This window comes from Camelina sativa, chromosome 1 (assembly GCF_030686135.1).
Source record: "Camelina sativa cultivar CO46 ecotype springtype chromosome 1, ASM3068613v1".
Classification (NCBI taxonomy): domain Eukaryota; kingdom Viridiplantae; phylum Streptophyta; class Magnoliopsida; order Brassicales; family Brassicaceae; genus Camelina; species Camelina sativa.
In genome coordinates, this window is record NC_141880.1 from 25601364 (window position 1) to 25621007 (window position 19644).

At 32.5% G+C, this 19644-nt stretch overlaps 3 protein-coding genes across 5 annotated transcripts; 1 reads left to right on the top strand and 2 right to left on the bottom strand.

Annotated features, from left to right (window-relative positions):
* Positions 1 to 756: 756 nt before the first annotated feature.
* On the bottom strand, positions 757 to 1842 carry LOC147950357 (uncharacterized). The gene is made up of 4 exons (XM_087513102.1): positions 1561 to 1842; positions 1290 to 1496; positions 1023 to 1200; positions 757 to 989 (listed from the first exon to the last, which is right to left on the bottom strand). The coding sequence occupies exons 1-4, from the start codon at positions 1774 to 1776 to the stop codon at positions 757 to 759; spliced, it is 834 nt and encodes a 277-aa protein (XP_087369228.1). The 5' UTR covers positions 1777 to 1842.
* Positions 1843 to 5527: 3685 nt separating this feature from the next.
* On the bottom strand, positions 5528 to 7785 carry LOC147950358 (uncharacterized). The gene is given in 2 exon segments (XM_087509443.1): positions 5528 to 5634; positions 5766 to 7785. Coding segments are annotated over 2 exon segments (2127 nt in total).
* Positions 7786 to 14164: 6379 nt separating this feature from the next.
* On the top strand, positions 14165 to 17441 carry LOC104702130 (UPF0725 protein At4g11700-like). Of its 3 annotated transcripts, none has more exons than XM_087462395.1 (5): positions 14165 to 15941; positions 16083 to 16190; positions 16370 to 16497; positions 16602 to 16732; positions 16826 to 17441. In XM_087462395.1, the coding sequence occupies exons 2-5, from the start codon at positions 16153 to 16155 to the stop codon at positions 17198 to 17200; spliced, it is 672 nt and encodes a 223-aa protein (XP_087318521.1). In that variant the 5' UTR covers positions 14165 to 15941; positions 16083 to 16152; the 3' UTR covers positions 17201 to 17441. The 3 variants fall into 3 exon arrangements, with proteins under 3 accessions (XP_087318521.1, XP_010416263.1, XP_087318515.1); XM_010417961.3 differs by having other exon boundaries at positions 15758 to 15941; positions 16299 to 16497; XM_087462389.1 differs by having other exon boundaries at positions 15769 to 15941; positions 16083 to 16159; positions 16299 to 16497.
* The last annotated feature ends 2203 nt before the right edge of the window (positions 17442 to 19644 follow it).

Sequence of the window (19644 nt, forward strand, 5' to 3'; positions counted from 1 at the left end):
AATCTCCCACTACAAGAAAACAGCCCATTCCCGACTACAGTAAGAGTCGTTAAGTAGTCGCTAATTTGCTGTTTACGACTCAGTTACGGCTAAAACGTGTAGTCGTAAATCCTTAGTCGGAATTAGTCGTAAAAATAGTCGTTATTTAACGACTACTGTACGACAAAATTCCGTAGTCGTAAACATAGTCGTAACAGAGTCGTAAATATTACGACTACGATACGACAAAGTTACGATTAACCAGCAGTTATATAGGCAGTTGTAAAGGAGTCGTAGTGTAGTCGTAACATTTGAAGACTCGGTTACGACGGATTTACGACTAATCATGATATACAGTAATTTTGCTTGTAGTCGTAACGTAGTCGTAACATGCTTATTGATTTACGACTATTTGGCTACTATTCTAAACAAATTAATAATGTAATTTTAATTTGTTTAGCGACTAATGTTTTGTGGAAAACAAATTTATAAATGTTTTAAATTGAAATTGGTACATGTTTCTCAAAATATTATGAAACCAATATTGTAAATAGAACAAAAACAAGATTAAGACAATAAAGTCATATTAACCATGATTTATAATACAAACCAAAAGACCAAGTTTCTCACAAGACAAATATACAAACCAAAAGAGACAAATGCATACCAAGTATACATGTGTCTCAACAAAAGAGACAAGTTCAACAAAAGAGACAAGCTCAACAAAAGAGACAAGCTAATTAGTTTGGTCTATGAAATTTTAGGTGAGAAGTTAACCTAAAAAGCATCACTGTTTGAAGATGGAGAAGGAACCGGATTTGAAGGTGGAGCTGTTGCAGGAAGTGTGGTTGAGAGTGGCTCTATGGTTGCTTCAGCTGATTGAGTCTTCATAAACTCTATAAAGGCAGGGTCAGTTTTGCGCAGGTACTTCTCGACTAAGGACAAATGCTCTAACTTGTCCTTCTGCTCAGCCACAGCTTGGAAATGTAGTGCTTCACGGGCAGCAAGCTCTGCATCACGAGCAACAACTTCTGCATCACGACGAGAATTATAAGCAGCCTGCTCTTCGATTTGACGTTGAGTTTCCCTCATTTGCTCTTGCAATGACTGAAACATTGCAGACTCTTGTTGTTGGTTTTTCTTGCCATTGAGAAGAGGTTGAAGAGTATGCTTAAGACTTCCAACTCCATACAGGTTTCCTCGTGAATCTTTCTGAGTAGACTACAAGAAAACAAAGAGAAAAACACTACATAAAGAGGCTGTAGAAATCGAAAGATAATTCAATGTGGGTTGTGAAAAGTGATATTTACCTGAATAAAGATGTTTGTGTAATCATCTGTTGTGAGCTCTGGAGGCTGTGAAGTATGTTCCCCAAGGTCGGACAACTTCTGCTGCAAGTTCTTCTCATAATTGAGAGAGATTTGCTCCGCCTTCCGGTCAACATAAGTACCATCTGGCTTGGTATGTGTCTTAATAAAAACCTCACCAAGACTAACCGGTCTTCCCAATTCCCTTTCCTGCAACTTTAAAGCTCCAAATGTAAAGAAAAACAAAATTTATGGGTATATAAAAGTTACTAACCATTTCGGTATGGATTTGTTGATAAGACTTTGGCCCTGATAAGTGGACGTGAGGACCAAGACCACCACGATCAGACATACGAGCTTTAGAGTAGGTGAGACTCCTTTGTTGTGCTTCTTCAGTCTCCCAATAATCAACCATTGTTTGCCAAATAGTATCTCTGATCCATTTTGGTCGCTCTCCACTAGTCTTGGCATTGCAAATCATGTCTTTCATCCGGCGTTGGCAGATGAGCTCGAAAAACTGTTGAACTGTCCCAGTAATCAAAGGATCCCATGTGTGTGTTTTCTACATAGCAAAGACAATATAATGATGTTAGTGGAAACTCAACAAGTAAACCTATATGTGAAAAGGTTAAGAGAGAAGAAAACTGTACAGCAAACTCGATGAACCATCTCTGTTGTTTGTCCCGAGGCACACATGTCCAGCTGTAGTATGGACCATAAAATTTATTTGTAAAATTTTAGTAATGCTCCTTACCAGTCGCGATTTTTCGTCACGAGTAAACCTGCAAACACAAAACAGCAAAAAAGATGTCAATGTTCTAAAACAGATAAGGACCAACACAAAATAGATGTCAAAACAGATTGAGTACTTATACTTATGTATATATAGGACCAACACAAAACAGAACCTATTAAGAACAATCAAAACAGACATATATATAGGTCCAACACAAAACAGATGTCAAAGATTGAGTACTTATACATATATATAGGCACAAAACAGAACCTATTAAGAACCATCAAAGATTGAGTACTTATACCAACAAATCAGTTATAGTTTGTTTGATTGAGTACCTATACCAACAAACCGGCTCAACACAAAACAGAACCTATTAAGAACAATGTAAACAGACATCAATGTACTAAAACTAACCATCAAAGAGCATCACAGACAATCAAAACTAACCATCCTCAGACAAGCTCCGGATTAATGTTCTAAAACTAACCATCCTCAAACTAACCACCTCAAACAATCAAAACAGACAAGCTCATTAGAAGAATGTATTAATACCAGGTCGTCTTTGGCATCGGTGTGGGGGAGAGGACGGTGGTAAACCTCTCACGGTTTGGAACTCTAAGCAGGGCATTTAGAGTGACAATCGTGTCCTCCTGGAGCTCCGGATTTGAAGCCTCAGAGCCTTCATGGTAGTTGTTACCGTGAGATGATGGACGGCTCTGAGCTTGAGAGTTATCAGCTGGAGACGGTGGAGCGTCTTGTAGTGGAGGATCAGTTGGAGACTTTCGCGGATTGTTTTGGACCTCCTCTGACGAAAGAGGCTGTTGAGTTTGACGTTGTTGGTTCACCGAGGTCTGGAAAAGAGTCTGTGGCGGTGGATAGTTGCGGATCTATGGTGCTCCTGACGGTGAGGGTCTCGGGAAAACGTGGTCTTGCTCTTGGGGTGTTTGAGGATGGGGCAAATCTGCTGCCGGCGTAAAGTTGTATTGTGGCGGTAGAGGGTTTGGTCTTCTCGCTTCCTTGATGGGGGTCGACCCTTCGGTTCTTTGGAAGAAATTACGGTCCATCTTCCTCTTTCTTCCTCGCTTAACTGGAGCTTTGGTCGGAGCCTTAGTTGCAGACTTCGTTACAGATTGTGTTGGAGCCATCGTGAAGAAGAGAATCGGGAGACAGATGAGAAAGACAGACAGAGAAGAGAAAGCAAATCGGGATTCAGAAGAGAAATCGGGAAGAGGAGAGTTTCGAAGAGTTATCGAAGAGGAGAGTTTCGGAGTTATCGAAGAGAAGAGAAAAGTTTCGGATTAGGGATTTTTGTTTTGGTTTTGGGGTAAAAATTAGGTTTTAGGTAAAGGGGAAAATCGATTTTTTTTTGGTTTTGGGGCAAATAATTTTGGTTTAGGGGGAAATTATTTTGGTTTCCCGGGTTTATTTGGGTTGAGATTAATTATTTCATATTTTTTAATTTAGTCGCTAATTAGTCCCTAATTAGTCGCTAATTAGTCACAATAATTAAACTAAAAGTTTAATATTTAGAAACTAAATATTAGTCATAATTAAACTAAAATTTTAATATTTTGAAACTAAAAGTTCAATATTTTGAAACTAATTAGTCATAAATTACAATTTAATATAAACACATAATTATTTATTTTAATAGAAACATAATTATTAATAATATTTGATACAAGCATAATTATCCAAATTGATACAAATATTTTACACAAGCATAATTAGTTAGGAGGATCTTCGTCTTCATCTACTTCATCGTCTGAAGGTGATAAATTACATTGAAATTCATCTTCTGGTTCTGCATCTTCGACATCATAATCAAGATTTATTGGTTCATTTATTTCTTCTAAATTATCGAAAACCAGATCTTCAATAGTAGTCACCAAGACAGCATCATCATTTTCTGTTTGCAAAAGAGTCGGTTCTTTGTTCTCATATTCTCCTGCAATGTTTCCCCTCGGATTAACTTTTAAAACATTGAGCCATTCCTTCTTTGGCTTCTTTGTGTATGGACAGGGAATATAGCAAACTTGATGCGCCTGGGAGGCTGTTTAGGAATATCAACACAAATATGAGTTACACATATATATATTATCGACATTAAAAAATAATATACATATATATATATATATACGTACCTAGAATAAATGGTTCGTATTTATTATATTTTCTCGATGATAGAACGTCTACAACGCCACCATTGCTCATTCGAGTGCCTCTACCCATAACAGGGTCATACCACTTAAAAAGTGTGATTCTCAAATTGACCATCCCCTTATACTCGAGTTCTATAATATCAGTTAAAGTCCCGTAGAAATCCGCTGCATCGGATGCATCAGTGTAATTTTCACCTTTAACACAGACTCCATAGTTACAAGTCTTTCGTCCAACACCATGATCACGTGTATGAAATAAGTAGCCTCTTGTAAAATACATTGGCCATGTTTTGACCTTGTTCAAAGGTCCATGCACTATCTCTTGAACCCAGGTAGGAAATGGATTTGTGGCGTTCCAGTAAGAAATCTGCATTTTAGTCACAATATTATATTAGAATTATTTATAATATATAATAAAAATATTTTTAATAAGGATTATATAAAGACATACATAATCTTTAACCCATAAATGATATTCGTCAGCTCTTTTGGTGGAGAGTTCTTTTTCCGAGAGTCCCGGATATTTTGCACCAATAAAATCCTCGAACATACTATATATACAAGACCAACACAAATATATGAGATTTTTTTTGTGTGGATTATATATATAATATTTATTTTACTTAATCGATATAAACTTAATTATACCTCTCAATTGGCTGAAAATAGTCACAATTTCGTAATACATATGCATGTGCGCATTGATAGTCTCTTTCAGACAGCCATACTTCATTCATTTCTCCACTTGGACGGCCGATGTGAGTAAATATAGGAGGTACTCGAGGGACATGATATTCATGGGCTTCACCTTGATCAAATCGTGTTAACCTGACCAAATGAGTAAAGTAAATGACTTTCAAATTAATGATAACAGTTTTATCTACCTTGATTGATTTTAGAATTTACCTTGATTTTGTTTGTATATTTGCGGCGAAGTAGTGCTCTGAGAAATAAGCAATCTCGTCATTGATATAAGATTCAACAATTGATCCGGATGCATATCTTTTGTTCTTTGCTTTTCCTTTCAATTTTTTAAAAAACCTTTCAAAAGGATACATCCACCTATATTGGACAGGGCCTCCTAATTCAGCTTCGTAAGGGAGATGTATAGGCAGATGCTCCATCACGTTGAAAAATGATGGTGGAAAGATCTTTTTCAAATTGCATAGGATCTGAATTATGTTCTGTTTTAGAATTTGAATGCGACTTTTATGCAAATTTCTCGCACATAAGTCCCGGAAAAATGCTCCAAGCCCTACAATATACAATGCAAAATATTAGGGTTAATTACTTTGAAATTACTATTAAATGACTTAAAAAATATAGGTATATATATGAAATTAATTAATACCTGATAATGCAAGGTGGACGTTCCGGTCTAGGAGTTATGCAAAGATAAATGAAAGTAGTCATTCCATAAAAACATGGCAGTCATGACTCTTCATGCCTGAAAACTTTCCATTTTCCATATCAACACAACTAGCTAGGTCTGACGAATAGCCATCAGGAAATCTCACCGAATGTTTGACACATTCTAGTAAACTTGTTCTCGCTTATGGCAGTCATGACTCTTCATGCCTGAAAACTTTCCATTTTCCATATCAACACAACTAGCTAGGTCTGACGAATAGCCATCAGGAAATCTCACCGAATGTTTGACACATTCTAGTAAACTTGTTCTCGCTTCTTCTGTCAAAGTGTAGGGTGGGAAAGGAGCTTTACCATCACTATCAATATGTAGTTGTGGCCGAGAACAAAATTTTTGTATATCCAATCTTGACATGATGTTGTCTTTTGATTTACCTTTCACACTCATAAGAGTATACATGATGTTATCCAAAACGTTCTTCTCTGCATGCATCACATCAATATTGTGTCGAAGATTGAGGTCCCTCCAGTAAGGCAGCTCCCATAAGATGCTTAACTTATGCCAGTTGTGTTGCTTCCCATAGCCAGCAGTCTTCTTTTCATGACCGTTTCCACCAACGTCCTTGGTTTTTGGTGGTTTTACTTCATCCAACCGCTCATAATAAACTTGCTCACCGGTTAACGACTGAGGTGGATACTCTCTCGAAGCATCTTTTCCCTTGAGGAAGTCTTTCTTATTCCTCCTTAATGGATGACCGTGAGGAAGAAATCTTCGATGACAATCAAACCAACACACCTTCCTTCCATTAGGGAGATAAAACGACTTTGTATCTTCCATGCAAACTGGACAAGACAATTTTCCATGGGTTGTCCATCCTGATAACATGCCATACGCCGGAAAGTCACTTATCGTCCACATTAGCGCTGCCTTTAGATTAAAATTTTCATTCAAGGAAACATCGTATGCATCGACTCCAGTAGACCACAACTCTTTTAACTCCTCAATCAAAGGTTGGAGGAAGATATCCAGACTAGCTCGCGGATGATTTGGCCCAGAATTCAAAATTGTAAGAAACAAGAACTCTTCGTTCATGCACATACCATGGGGTAGATTGTATGGAGTCAAGATCACAGGCCACAATGAATGATTACGAGACACACCAAACGGATTGAACCCATCAGTGCATAATCCAAGATAAACGTTACGGGGTTCTTCTGCAAATCGAGGATTTTGTTCTTGAAAATATTTCCACTCCGCCGCATCTGAAGGATGACACATTTCTCCCTCCTTAGATTTGTGCTCAGCATGCCATCTCATCGCCGCCGCAGTCTTGTGGCTCTGGTACATCCTCTTCAATCTATCAGCAATAGGTAGATACCACATACGACTGTATGGTACTTTGGTTCTACGTCGAGGATCCTTTGGCTTCCATCTTTGGGCACCACAAAACAGACAAGTCTTTTCCTTTTCGTCATCTTTCCAGAATATCATACAATTGTTAATACAAACATCAATTGTATAATATGGGAGACCTAAATTGCGCATTAATTTTTCCGTCTCGTAATATGAACCCGTTGCCTGGTTTCCTTCTGGTAAATACTCATTCAACATTTCGCACACCGAATCCACTAACTTTTCACTCATATTATACTCCGCCTTATTTTGCATGACTCGAGCAGCTAACGATAATTGTGAGTGACCTTCATGGCAACCATCGTATAATGGATTTTTTGTGCCTTCTAACAAGTCGTAGAATTTCTTTGAATGATTACGTATTGGTTCTTCTACATTTTGAGAACTACCCTCATGATAGTTATCATCTAACCCCACATTATAACGAAATGCATCATTCACCATATCAACATATGAATTTTCTACTACATTACCCACATCTGCATTATCTACTTCTTGATCACTACCAACATAACTTGTTCCTATATCCATATTGATTTCTTCCCCATGTTTATACCAAATATAATAATCAGACATAAATCCATTGCTAAAAAGATGATTCCAAATTCTTTTTCCCGACATAAATTTATCGTTCTTACAACGAATACAAGGACAGTGGAACATACCCCCATTATTCTGTGCTAGAGATTGACTATTTGCAAATGCCATGAATTGCTCCATCCCCGTTGTAAACTCCGCCGAAAAATTGTCCGTCACTTCATCGAACCTCTTATACATCCACTCTCGAGAATTACTATAATTGTAATTCCCAGACATTATACAAGAGTAATAGAATTTTTTTTTTTTTTTTGGAAGATTTTTTTTTTAATTTTCGGAAATGTGTTTGTGTTCATTGAGTGAGAAGAGAAGAAATGGTGAGTGAAGAGAGAAGAAGTGGTGAAGCTGTTATATATAGGCAATTTTGGCGACTACCAAGCGACTATTAAAATTCAGTCGCATAATACAAGTACACCAACCCCCCCCAAACGAAAAAAACGTGAATTATAATACCGATATTTTACGACTATTATACGACTACGTTACGACCCACCGAAAGTGTCGCATAATAGTCGCTAAATAACGACTACTACGCGACAACCTGTACGACCCGCCGATATTGTCGTAATATAGTCGCCTAATTTGGTGACTTGTATGCGTCTACCTAGATAGTCGTAACTGAGGGACTATATAACGACAAGGTTACGACTGCATTTATAATTCTATATATTAGTCGTAACGTAGTCGTTAAATGGCGACTATTTTGATGACTACTGAATTTGGTCGCAATTTAGCGACTACTGTACGATCATTTTTATTTAGTCGTAAAATAGTCGTAACGGAGTAACCAAATAGTCGTTAAATTTAGCGACTGAATAATAGTCGTAAAATGTAGTCGGCTATGACATGTTTTCTTGTAGTTTCCATTGACCTTCAAGCAACTGATTGGCATATCAAACCACCAAATCCTTTTTGATAGATGTGTGGATCTTTGTACCCTAATTCAAATAATTTAATTTTAATTACTCGACGTTATTGAATAGCAATATGAAAACATGTGTATATAACAACACATTACCGTGGAATCAGCTAAGATAAACTCAAGTGTTTCACCAGCCTTAGGAGTATATTGACGCCATGAAGGAAGTATTTTCACTTGCACTCTCCAATGGGTCTTGTATGGTCGCAAGTCACAAAGAAAAGCAAATGAAGCAGCCATTGATATAATTTTTATTTTAGCTGTAAGGAAGGAAAGCAGTGTGTGAGTTGGTGATGATCGAGTTAGGAATATGTAGGTATATATAGTTTTGAGCAGGGGGAAACGAAGAGAGAATCATGTATATTAACATTTTTAAAATATATTTTAAAGAGAATCTTTGATTTTCTAAGAAATTATATAAAATACAATACTATTGATTCAAATAATAGATTAGGAAGTTTATCAAATGTAAATATGGAATATGAAAAATACTTATTTACAGTACAATACATGTATCTAAACAATATCTTCAATTAATTCTCTATTATCCTTATAACCAAACACAATTAAAAGATTTTGTTTGAAATATAAAATAATATTATTTAATTAAAATTACAATTTTCCTATCATCTTTGTTTGATTTATTTAGTTTACTTGCTTTAAATCATCATAAAATACATAAAATCATTGTAACTATATTTTTTTTTTTGCATTTTTCGTTATTTGGATCTTGAAAAACGTGCATCTCTTTACTTAAGCAGAAAAGAACAATTGTGTTTGGGTATCTAACGGGATGTGTTTGGGTATTAATAGAAATTGAAAATTATATCATTAACTTTTAGTAAATCATTAGTTCATTATTTTGTTAACACCATGACATTAGAATATTAGGCATATCTAGTTGAGTTTATTAAATTACAGTTATGTTAAATAAACAAACAATACTACAGTATACTACAAGTTTTATTTTGAATTTAACAATTTAAACTGGTAAACCTAAATAATATATAAATATAAGGGATTTACATTTTAAATTTACAAAACATTAGTCATGTATATAGTTAATCTACTAAAAAATTACATTTTTATTTTAATTTTAAAAATAAAGTTTCTCGGTGTACCGCGAATTAAAATCTAGTAAACCTTGATTCTTGTTTCGTTAAACAAACGAATTATTCTCACAAGCATAACTAACAAACAATAAGCTTGTATTTGCTTATATAGTAAAACATGTATACATAAAATATACAAACGCTAATAATGAAATTAAGCGATCAATTGATTATAGTATGAACTCCATGTGCAATTATTTATCTCATGTTATCACATAAGTATGTGGCGATAAGTACATAATTAAATAATGTAAGAAGAATTTAATTATCAGACCAAAGTTGGTTCTCAAAGTTAGTAACTCACCAGATTGTGACACGTGTTAGTTTTAACGATCAAAGATCAAAGTTAAAAACTCACCAAATCGTGACATATGTCAGTTTTAACGATTAAATATCCAAGTTAGTAATTCATCAGATTATGACGAGTGCCAATTTTAACGATTAGAAATCACATATCAAAGTTAGTAACTCATCGGATCGTGACACATATCAATTTTAACGATAAGAAATCACAGTTTTCAAGCTTGGTAAAATGATGCATAAGATAATTGTAATATTATTATATTAAAAACAAACTTTGTTAATCATAAAAGGAAAAGGATTGCAAATACACCCCTCTATATAAAGCAAAGAGATGATGACATATTTTTCACGAAACAAAACTTCGACTAGCTTTCTTTTTCATCGTAAAATTTTCTTCTTTGTTTTTTTATTAACCTTTTGTTTGACACATCATTGTTCTTGAACAAGTCTCGAAGGCAATTTGTTTGTTGTCTAATCAAAGCAACTATATAAAAAGATTCCTAGATATTACCACGTGTTTTCGTCGTCATTTCTTTGAATTTTGTTTCGTTTTTCAGTTTCATAATGCATACTATGCAATCTTTGACTTTGAAGTGTTAACAAAGTTTCTTATGCATAGTAACTAAGGTTTTTGGGATTAACAACCTCACGGTGTTATTATTATTTATATTAATTTGCAGGATAGGTAGCATAAAAAAGATGAATACACAAATGTAAGATAACAATAGAGATTATATAACACTAGATCAACTAAACAGAAAGCGTTCTTATCGCCGAACGATAGTACAACTTACAAGAAAGTGGAAAACAAGAAATTTTTCTTGTAACCTTCTTCTTCTTCTTCTTCTTCTTCTTCTTCTTCTTCTTCTCTTCTTCTTCTTCTTCTTCTTCTTCTTCTTCTTCTTCTTCTTCTTCTTCTTCTTCTTCTTCTTCTTCTTCTTCTTCTTCTTCTTCTTCTTCTTCTTCTTCTTCTTCTTCTTCTTCTTCTTCTTCTTCTTCTTCTTCTTCTTCTTCTTCTTCTTCTTCTTCTTCTTCTTCTTCTTCTTCTTCTTCTTCTTCTTCTTCTTCTTCTTCTTCTTCTTCTTCTTCTTCTTCTTCTTCTTCTTCTTCTTCTTCTTCTTCTTCTTCTTCTTCTTCTTCTTCTTCTTCTTCTTCTTCTTCTTCTTCTTCTTCTTCTTCTTCTTCTTCTTCTTCTTCTTCTTCTTCTTCTTCTTCTTCTTCTTCTTCTTCTTCTTCTTCTTCTTCTTCTTCTTCTTCTTCTTCTTCTTCTTCTTCTTCTTCTTCTTCTTCTTCTTCTTCTTCAAAACAGTTATCGAAATCAAATCAATAAGAGAATAAGATATAGTGGAAGAGGATGAGAGAATGAAAGAATGAGAGAATAAGAGAATGAATATTTATATGAAGAGAAGTGATGAAAAATTATATTTAGAAAAATGAGAGTTACAATTCTAATTTATTATTTGTTTTAATACAATTGAGTGGAGAAATATATAGTTAATGCATAATTTATATGATTTCAATGTTAGATTAATATGTGAGTTAAATGTCAAGATTAAATGTTTTTAAATTTGTGATTTAATATAAATAAATATTTTAATTTGTTTTGACTTAAGGAAAATGAATACCAAGGGGATCATTTTTTCATTTTTCTTAAATCACAAAGACCAAATTTTTTTTTAATGAAGTTCTTTTTGTTTTCAAAAACCTCAAATTTTAAATAAAATAAATATCATATTGATCTTTACATATTTATCTATTGGATCACAAAACAAAATAGACTTTATAAATAGAGTTTATAGACTTTAAACAAAATAGACTTTATAAATAGATAATTGTATTGATCTTTAAATATTATTATATTGATTTTTATAAATTATTAAAAATGATACATGAATATGTGAGATAATCAGAGTACATAATAGAAAATTAGAGATGAATCTTTTCAACTTCATGATTGTGTGGTGAATATTGTAGAAGAGTATGAAAAATAATAACTTATTAGATGTTAATCTAATATAGGCAATGGAGATAAACCTTTTAAAACATTAAAAAACAATGTAAGATATACATATCATACAAACTCAATGATATTTGAATTGATTTTTTTAACTCATACAAGAACAATAACAAAAAAAAACACAAAAAAAAAGAGATATAGTGGAAAAGGATGAGAGAATGAAATAATGAGAGACTAAGAGAATAAGAAAATAAGTATTTATAGGGAGAGAAGTGATAGAAAATTACACTTAGAACAATAGGAGTTACAATTCTCATTTATTATTTGTTTAAATACAATTGAGTGGAGAAATAAAGTTAATGCATAATTTATATGATTTCAGTTTTGTGTAAAAATGTGAGTTAAATGTGAAGATTAAAAGTTTTTTTTTAATTTGTGATTTAATATAATTTTGTTAAAGTTGAATTGCCAAGTGGACCAATAAGGAGAGAGTGAAACCTTACTTTTATGTATATGATGATAAATATGAATAGATTAGATAGGCAAGAAATATAAAAGAAATATTTTCTTTTTATATAAATAAAATAAAAATTAAAAACAATGTTAAATATATAGAATACTTTCTAAATTAAAATATAGAATCAAACTCTTACAACACATGTGAGATAACACAACATTTGATATTGGTGGGAGATGAAGAGAGAATGATTACTTATAAGATGATAATCCAGATTAGATAATGTAGATGAATCGTTAAAAATAACAATGTAAAATATATAACATGCAGTCTCTAATATTAAAATTTTACAATGATATTTCATTTGGTTTTTTGTAACCCATACAACAAAAATAAGAAAATCAAAAACAAAGAAATGATTTGAGGTATTGTGGAAGAAAATGAGAGAAGTGGAAGAGAATGAGAGAATATAAATATGTGAAAGTAAAAGAATGCTAATATGAGAGAATGATTAATTATATGATAAGAATTGATGGAAGTTACAAAATAAAAGTGAGTGCATAATTATAATTTATTGTGTTTGAATAAAATTGAGTGGTGGAATATGATTAATGCATAATTTATTTTATTTCAGTTATAATTTTATTTTAATGTGTGAGTTATAAATATATTGTGTTAATTGGGTCTTAAATATTGTTGAAAGCAATTAAATAATTAGAAAGTAAATAAAAAATAACTAAATTAGAAAACATTAAATGACAATCAACCAATAAGAAGAGACCAAAACCTTACTTTTATATATATGATGACAATTTTTTTTATATTCTCCTTAATTTAAGTTATATTGATAGGCTTACTTTTAATTTTTCATCCTTGTAGTAAAAGCTAGAAAGAAAATAGATATCAAATTGGTTTTTATATAGCAAAACTGTTAAAGTACATATTTAAAATAAATTTAAAAACAATGATTTTTATATAATTATATGTTGAATCACAAACTAAATATAATGATCAGTATTATAAAATATATTTATTACAATTTTGTTGGAGGTAAGAGAGAGGTAGGAAACAATAATTTGATAATTATATTACAAAATTTCTTTCATGAGAACATTTCAAATTTTAAGAATAAAATAAATATACATGAATTTGTAAGAACCAATCAAACATCTAAAGTAAAGAATTAAGATGTTTTCTTTAGATTGATTCCCTTATTATGAGATGGTTATAACCAAAATATTATTTTGGTCATCAAAATTTTATTATACATATTATAATACATTTGTATTTTAAATCAAAATAATATAAGAAAACAAAGAAGAAAAGAAGAAGGACATAAAACAAAGAAACAATAAAATTCAAAACAATGTAAAATATATAGTAAACCAAAAATATAATCAAACTCTTAATTGAGTTTTTTCAACCTATACAAGAACATTATAATAAAAACAAATAAAATATTTAGGATTTGGGATATGGTGGAGGAGGATGTGAGAATGGTTATTTATAGGATAAAAAGTGATGGAAGTTACATTTCTAAAATAATTAAATTAGAAGAGTTACAGTTATAATTAATAATATGTTTAAAAGAAAATGAATGGAGGAGAAAAAGTCAATTCACAATTTATGTAATTTCAGATGCAATTTAGTAGTAACTAATGAATTTATAGTATGCATTAATGTATATGATTAAATGTGTTGTTTAATTAAAATTAAATATTAAATTTTAAAAAATTAAATGAAAATCAACCAATAAAGAGAGACCAAAACCTTACTTTTATGAATATGATTGTATATAACCGGAATTCAATAACCATATATAAATAACTGATTTATTCCAAAAACTTCTTAACAACAGTAAGAGGTAGTTTGAAATAAAATTAGTATAATCACGAGATAATACATTTTCAGATAAACCTCTTAACACCGGTAGCGAGTGTCATACACCGCCTTATAAATTGTCATCAGCTATCATAATTTGCAAATTTTCCTCTGCGCTGTAGTGCGGGTCCGATCCTAGTATATATACAACTTTAACACTTGTCCTCCCAATCATCTCTATGTTTGCTTTAGAGCATGCACATGGTGGTAGGTATCTCAATGAGTCTCTCATCCACAAAAAAATATATAATATTAAAAAGTAAGAAAGAGAATTAAATGAGTCTCTAATTTGAAAGATTTTGAGAACATTGCGAGAGACTCACTTAAGACATGTCTCATCATAATTAGTTCTAAATTTTTTTTAGAATTTAAATTTTAAATAAAAAAATTTACTCAAAACAGATTAAAATAATATATTTGAGAGATTTATAGAGGTTTTTCCCACTGCACATGCTCTTAGAAATTGCAAGGTGACATATTACAGAAGTATTTTGTGTGAGCTTAAAAAATATAAGTATTTATCATTATATGTTTGAACACAAAATGTTTGACTGTGTAACTTAAAAATGTGGAAGTTCAGTCATACGAATCATGTGGTTTGGTATGTAATTAGAGTGTAGAGTGTAGGATAAAGTTTTTCTTTCTTTTTTTTGTTGTTTTTTTTCCTTTTTTTTTGTTGGCCATTATTAAAATGAAAAGTGAAAATCCAAAAGGCCATTACAGATGGATGGTGTAATGAAAGCTCATTTCCCTCAACATTTACAACTTCGATTAAAATAAGCCCACTTATCCTACCTAATTCAAAATAAGGATAAGAGATTAAAGTGCCATGTATGCCACGTGTCCACACGTGAGAAAGAGGAGATTTGACACGATCGTCACCGTCTAGATCCACGATCAGGCTCAGCTCCATCGCCGGACTTCAGATTTACCATCAGTAACTTCTTCTACTGATTCATCCGCAAGATTGGAATCCTTAAAAGATTTTCAGATCTGTTCCGACTTCAACTAAATCCGTGACAGAAACTCCGCCTTTAGACCTATTCTGAGGTCTACTCCATTATTCATCAACGAAGAATTTTTTAGCGAAGATTTTACTTCATCATCAGATAAATTAAGCTGATGGCTAAACCAATCTTTTTTTTTGCGAGATCTGACTGAAGTTCCTGTAAAAAAAAAAAAGAAAGACAAAAACAAAATCCAAAATCCAAACTTAGCCTAATAAGTAATACAACCAGCTAAGATGGAAATATATAAACCCGACACAGCATAAAGGAGTGACAAGCTTGTCAGAATAAAAAAACAAAAAATCCGGCCATCACCGGAAATCTCCCTTCTCTCTCTAAAATATAAGGATGTGTTAAGAGAGAGAAGTTTTTTTTCGTTATAAGTTTTTCTTTCTTTTTCTGTGAAAAGGATAAAGTTTTTCTTTTTATTATTTTTCCTTAAGCATTTAATTATAGAAAATTATGCATACAAAACGCGTGTAAATTATATGTAAATGGGCTTTTGAAGGCCCAATTAAAGCACATAAGTTAGGTATATAAACGGGTGGAGTGGAGAAAACCAAAATAGACTCGAAGCATTCTGTCCATCCATATCAGCGCTCTCGGTTCCGAACTCAGAAGAGAGATGTCGTCGGCGGTGTTGACGTTCAAGAACCCAGAAGAGGGTGAGGTGTTGACGTTCAAGAACCCAAAAGAGGGTGGGAAGGATCTGAAATTTCCCCCTATAATACATGACTGGGTAATATATTCGTTTCTTTCAACCCTCCTGCTTATTTAATTGTTGTACGTTTTAAATTGATTCTCAATATGTATGTATCAGTATATCGCTTCTTCTTAATTTGGAGACTAATATAGTAACAAACGTACGGTTCTTAATTAGGACCTTCTTCCTAATGGGTACACTTACTCCAAGGATCGAAACGCTTCTCGTCGTGTATTAGTCAGCCTTTATGCTAGGTTGGGCCTTCATCGTTACAATTTTCTCATGGTTAGTTTAGTGATCTCTCTTCTTTGTTTTGTGATCATTTTTAGCTAATATATATATATATATATATATATATATATCTGCTTTGCCATTTCAATTTCAATTTTTTAGGGAAAAGACGTGCAGCTCGGTAGCGTAATGAAGTACACCATGTCCACTTATTCTGCTGCTTCCGCTTACAGGATCTATTTCAAAGCCGAGGATCCTGCTGCTGCAGAGACCACCAAGCCTCCAATTTTTGAGGCTGAAGTAGATGAGATTGACTATGGCCAATTCATTTTGGTCTCCTATAGATCTGGACCTTATCCTGGTATATAATTATTATCATTAATTTATTGGTTGGTAATGGTAGACATACAACAATTCATCATTCTTTCTCTCTCTGTTTATATATATATATATATATATATATAGCTGAAAGCAAGAAACACCTCGAACATTATCGTAACAACGTGTTGGGTGGCAAGTTGCTCTCATATTTCGAGCCCGATGAGTTGCTTCCAGGAGAGAATCCTTTCCAAGATGACACAGGCCGATTTCATCTGGTAATTAAAAGTTCAATCCCTCCCCCGTACCTACCACTCTTGAGTTTTACCAACTAATCGTATATATTGTTTTTTCTTTTTCTTTTTTTGCAGCTGGAAAAATCAGAGGTTCTTAAGAATGAGTGGATCCGTTTGTATTTGGAACTTGCCGTTGCCACAACTAATAGACACCATATCAGACACGGTGTAGGCGCTCTGAAGATTCACAAAGTGGCTATGGAGATCCAACGAGACCTTGAGCCCTTTCACATTGGACTTGGCGCCTATGATGCTACTTTCTACATTAAATACACAGACGATTGCAAGGATCGTGCTCGTGCTGGTGATGATGGCTATCGCGTTGCAATTGTAAGAAGAATCGTGGATGTGCATACGGGCATCTTTAGAATCATCGGTCTTACTCAGAGCTTTCAAACCATACCAGCCTCTAACGGAATTGCTGCCATTGAATCGTCCCCACAAGACTAGAATGTTCCATTTGAATACGTACGTACGTGGATCAGAGAATAATCGTCGATGATAGTTGACTAAGGCTTTGAATGGTTGGTCCATACACTCTATACTAAACAATGCATACTGATAATTTGGTATGCTAGACTCCATACTCATTTTTAAAGCAGACCAAAAATATGGAAATAGATAGTTATATTCTAGTATGGAGTTACTGTTTTATGGAGTATGTTTTATTGGTATGGAGTATTGGTCTGGATTTGGTCTGGAGTGTGTGATTGGTAAAAAAAATAGCGGACTGGTCCGATTTTAGTCTGGTCTGGAGCATACCAACCAACCATTCAAGGCCTAAGTTATTTGGTGGCATTGGTCTTAGGATTGTTATCTTATCTATATAACCGTACCGGGTTGCGTTTTCACAGTGGTGTGGGTATATCAAACCATTCAAGGCCTAAGTTATTTGTTTCAATGAATCTCCATTGACCTTCAAGCAACTGATTGGCATATCAAACCACCAAATCCTTTTTGATAGATGTGTGGATCTTTGTACCCTAATTCAAATAATTTAATTTTAATTACTCGACGTTATTGAATAGCAATATGAAAACATGTGTATATAACAACACATTACCGTGGAATCAGCTAAGATAAACTCAAGTGTTTCACCAGCCTTAGGAGTATATTGACGCCATGAAGGAAGTATTTTCACTTGCACTCTCCAATGGGTCTTGTATGGTCGCAAGTCACAAAGGAAAGCAAATGAAGCAGCCATTGATATAATTTTTATTTTAGCTGTAAGGAAGGAAAGCAGTGTGTGAGTTGGTGATGATCGAGTTAGGAATATGTAGGTATATATAGTTTTGAGCAGGGGGAAACGAAGAGAGAATCATGTATATTAACATTTTTAAAATATATTTTAAAGAGAATCTTTGATTTTCTAAGAAATTATATAAAATACAATACTATTGATTCAAATAATAGATTAGGAAGTTTATCAAATGTAAATATGGAATATGAAAAATACTTATTTACAGTACATGTATCTAAATAATATCTTCAATTAATTCTCTACTATCCTTATAACCAAACACAATTAAAAGATTTTGTTTGAAATATAAAATAATATTTTTTAATTAAAATTACGATTTTCCTATCATCTTTGTTTGATTTATTTAGTTTACTTGCTTTAAATCATCATAAAATACATAAAATCATTGTAACTATATTTTTTTTTTGCATTTTTCGTTATTTGGATCTTGAAAAACGTGCATCTACTTAAGCAGAAAGGAACAATTGTGTTTGGGTATCTAACGGGATGTGTTTGGATATTAATAGAAATTGAAAATTATATCATTAACTTTTAGTAAATCATTAGTTCATTATTTTGTTAACACCATGACATTAGAATATTAGGCATATCTAATTGAGTTTATTAAATTACAGTTATGTTAAATAAACAAACAGTACTACAGTATACCACAAGTTTTATTTTGAATTTAACAATTTAAACTGGTAAACCTAAATAATATATAAATATAAGGGATTTACATTTTAAATTTACAAAACATTAGTCATGTATATAGTTAATCTACTAAAAAATTACATTTTTATTTTAATTTTAAAAATAAAGTCTCTCGGTGTACCGCGAATTAAAATCTAGTAAACCTTGATTCTCGTTTCGTTAAACAAACGAATTATTCTCACAAGCATAACTAACAAACAATAAGCTTGTATCTGCTTATATAGTAAAACATGTATACATAAAATATAAAAACGCTAATAATGAAATTAAGCGATCAATTGATTATAGTATGAACTCCATGTGCAATTATTTATCTCATGTTATCACATAAGTATGTGGCGATAAGTACATAATTAAATAATGTAAGAAGAATTTAATTATCAGACCAAAGTTTGTTCTCAAAGTTAGTAACTCACCAGATTGTGACACGTGTTAGTTTTAACGATCAAAGATCAAAGTTAAAAACTCACCAAATCGTGACATATGTCAGTTTTAACGATTAAATATCCAAGTTAGTAATTCATCAGATTATGACGCGTGCCAATTTTAACGATTAGAAATCACATATCAAAGTTAGTAATTCATCGGATCATGGCACGTGTCAATTTTAACGATAAGAAATCACAGTTTTCAAGCTTGGTAAAATGATGCATAAGATAATTGTAATATTATTATATTAAAAAAAACTTTGTTAATCCTAAAAAGAAAAAGATTGCAAATACACCCCTCTATATAAAGCAAAGAGATGATGACATATTTTTCGCGAAACAAAACTTCGACTAGCTTTCTTTTTCGTCGTAAAATTTTCTTCTTTGTTTTTTATTAACCTTTTGTTTGACACATCATTGTTCTTGAACAAGTCTCGAAGGCAATATGTTTGTTGTCTAATCAAAGCAACTATATAAAAGATTCCTAGATATTACCACGTGTTTTCGTCTTC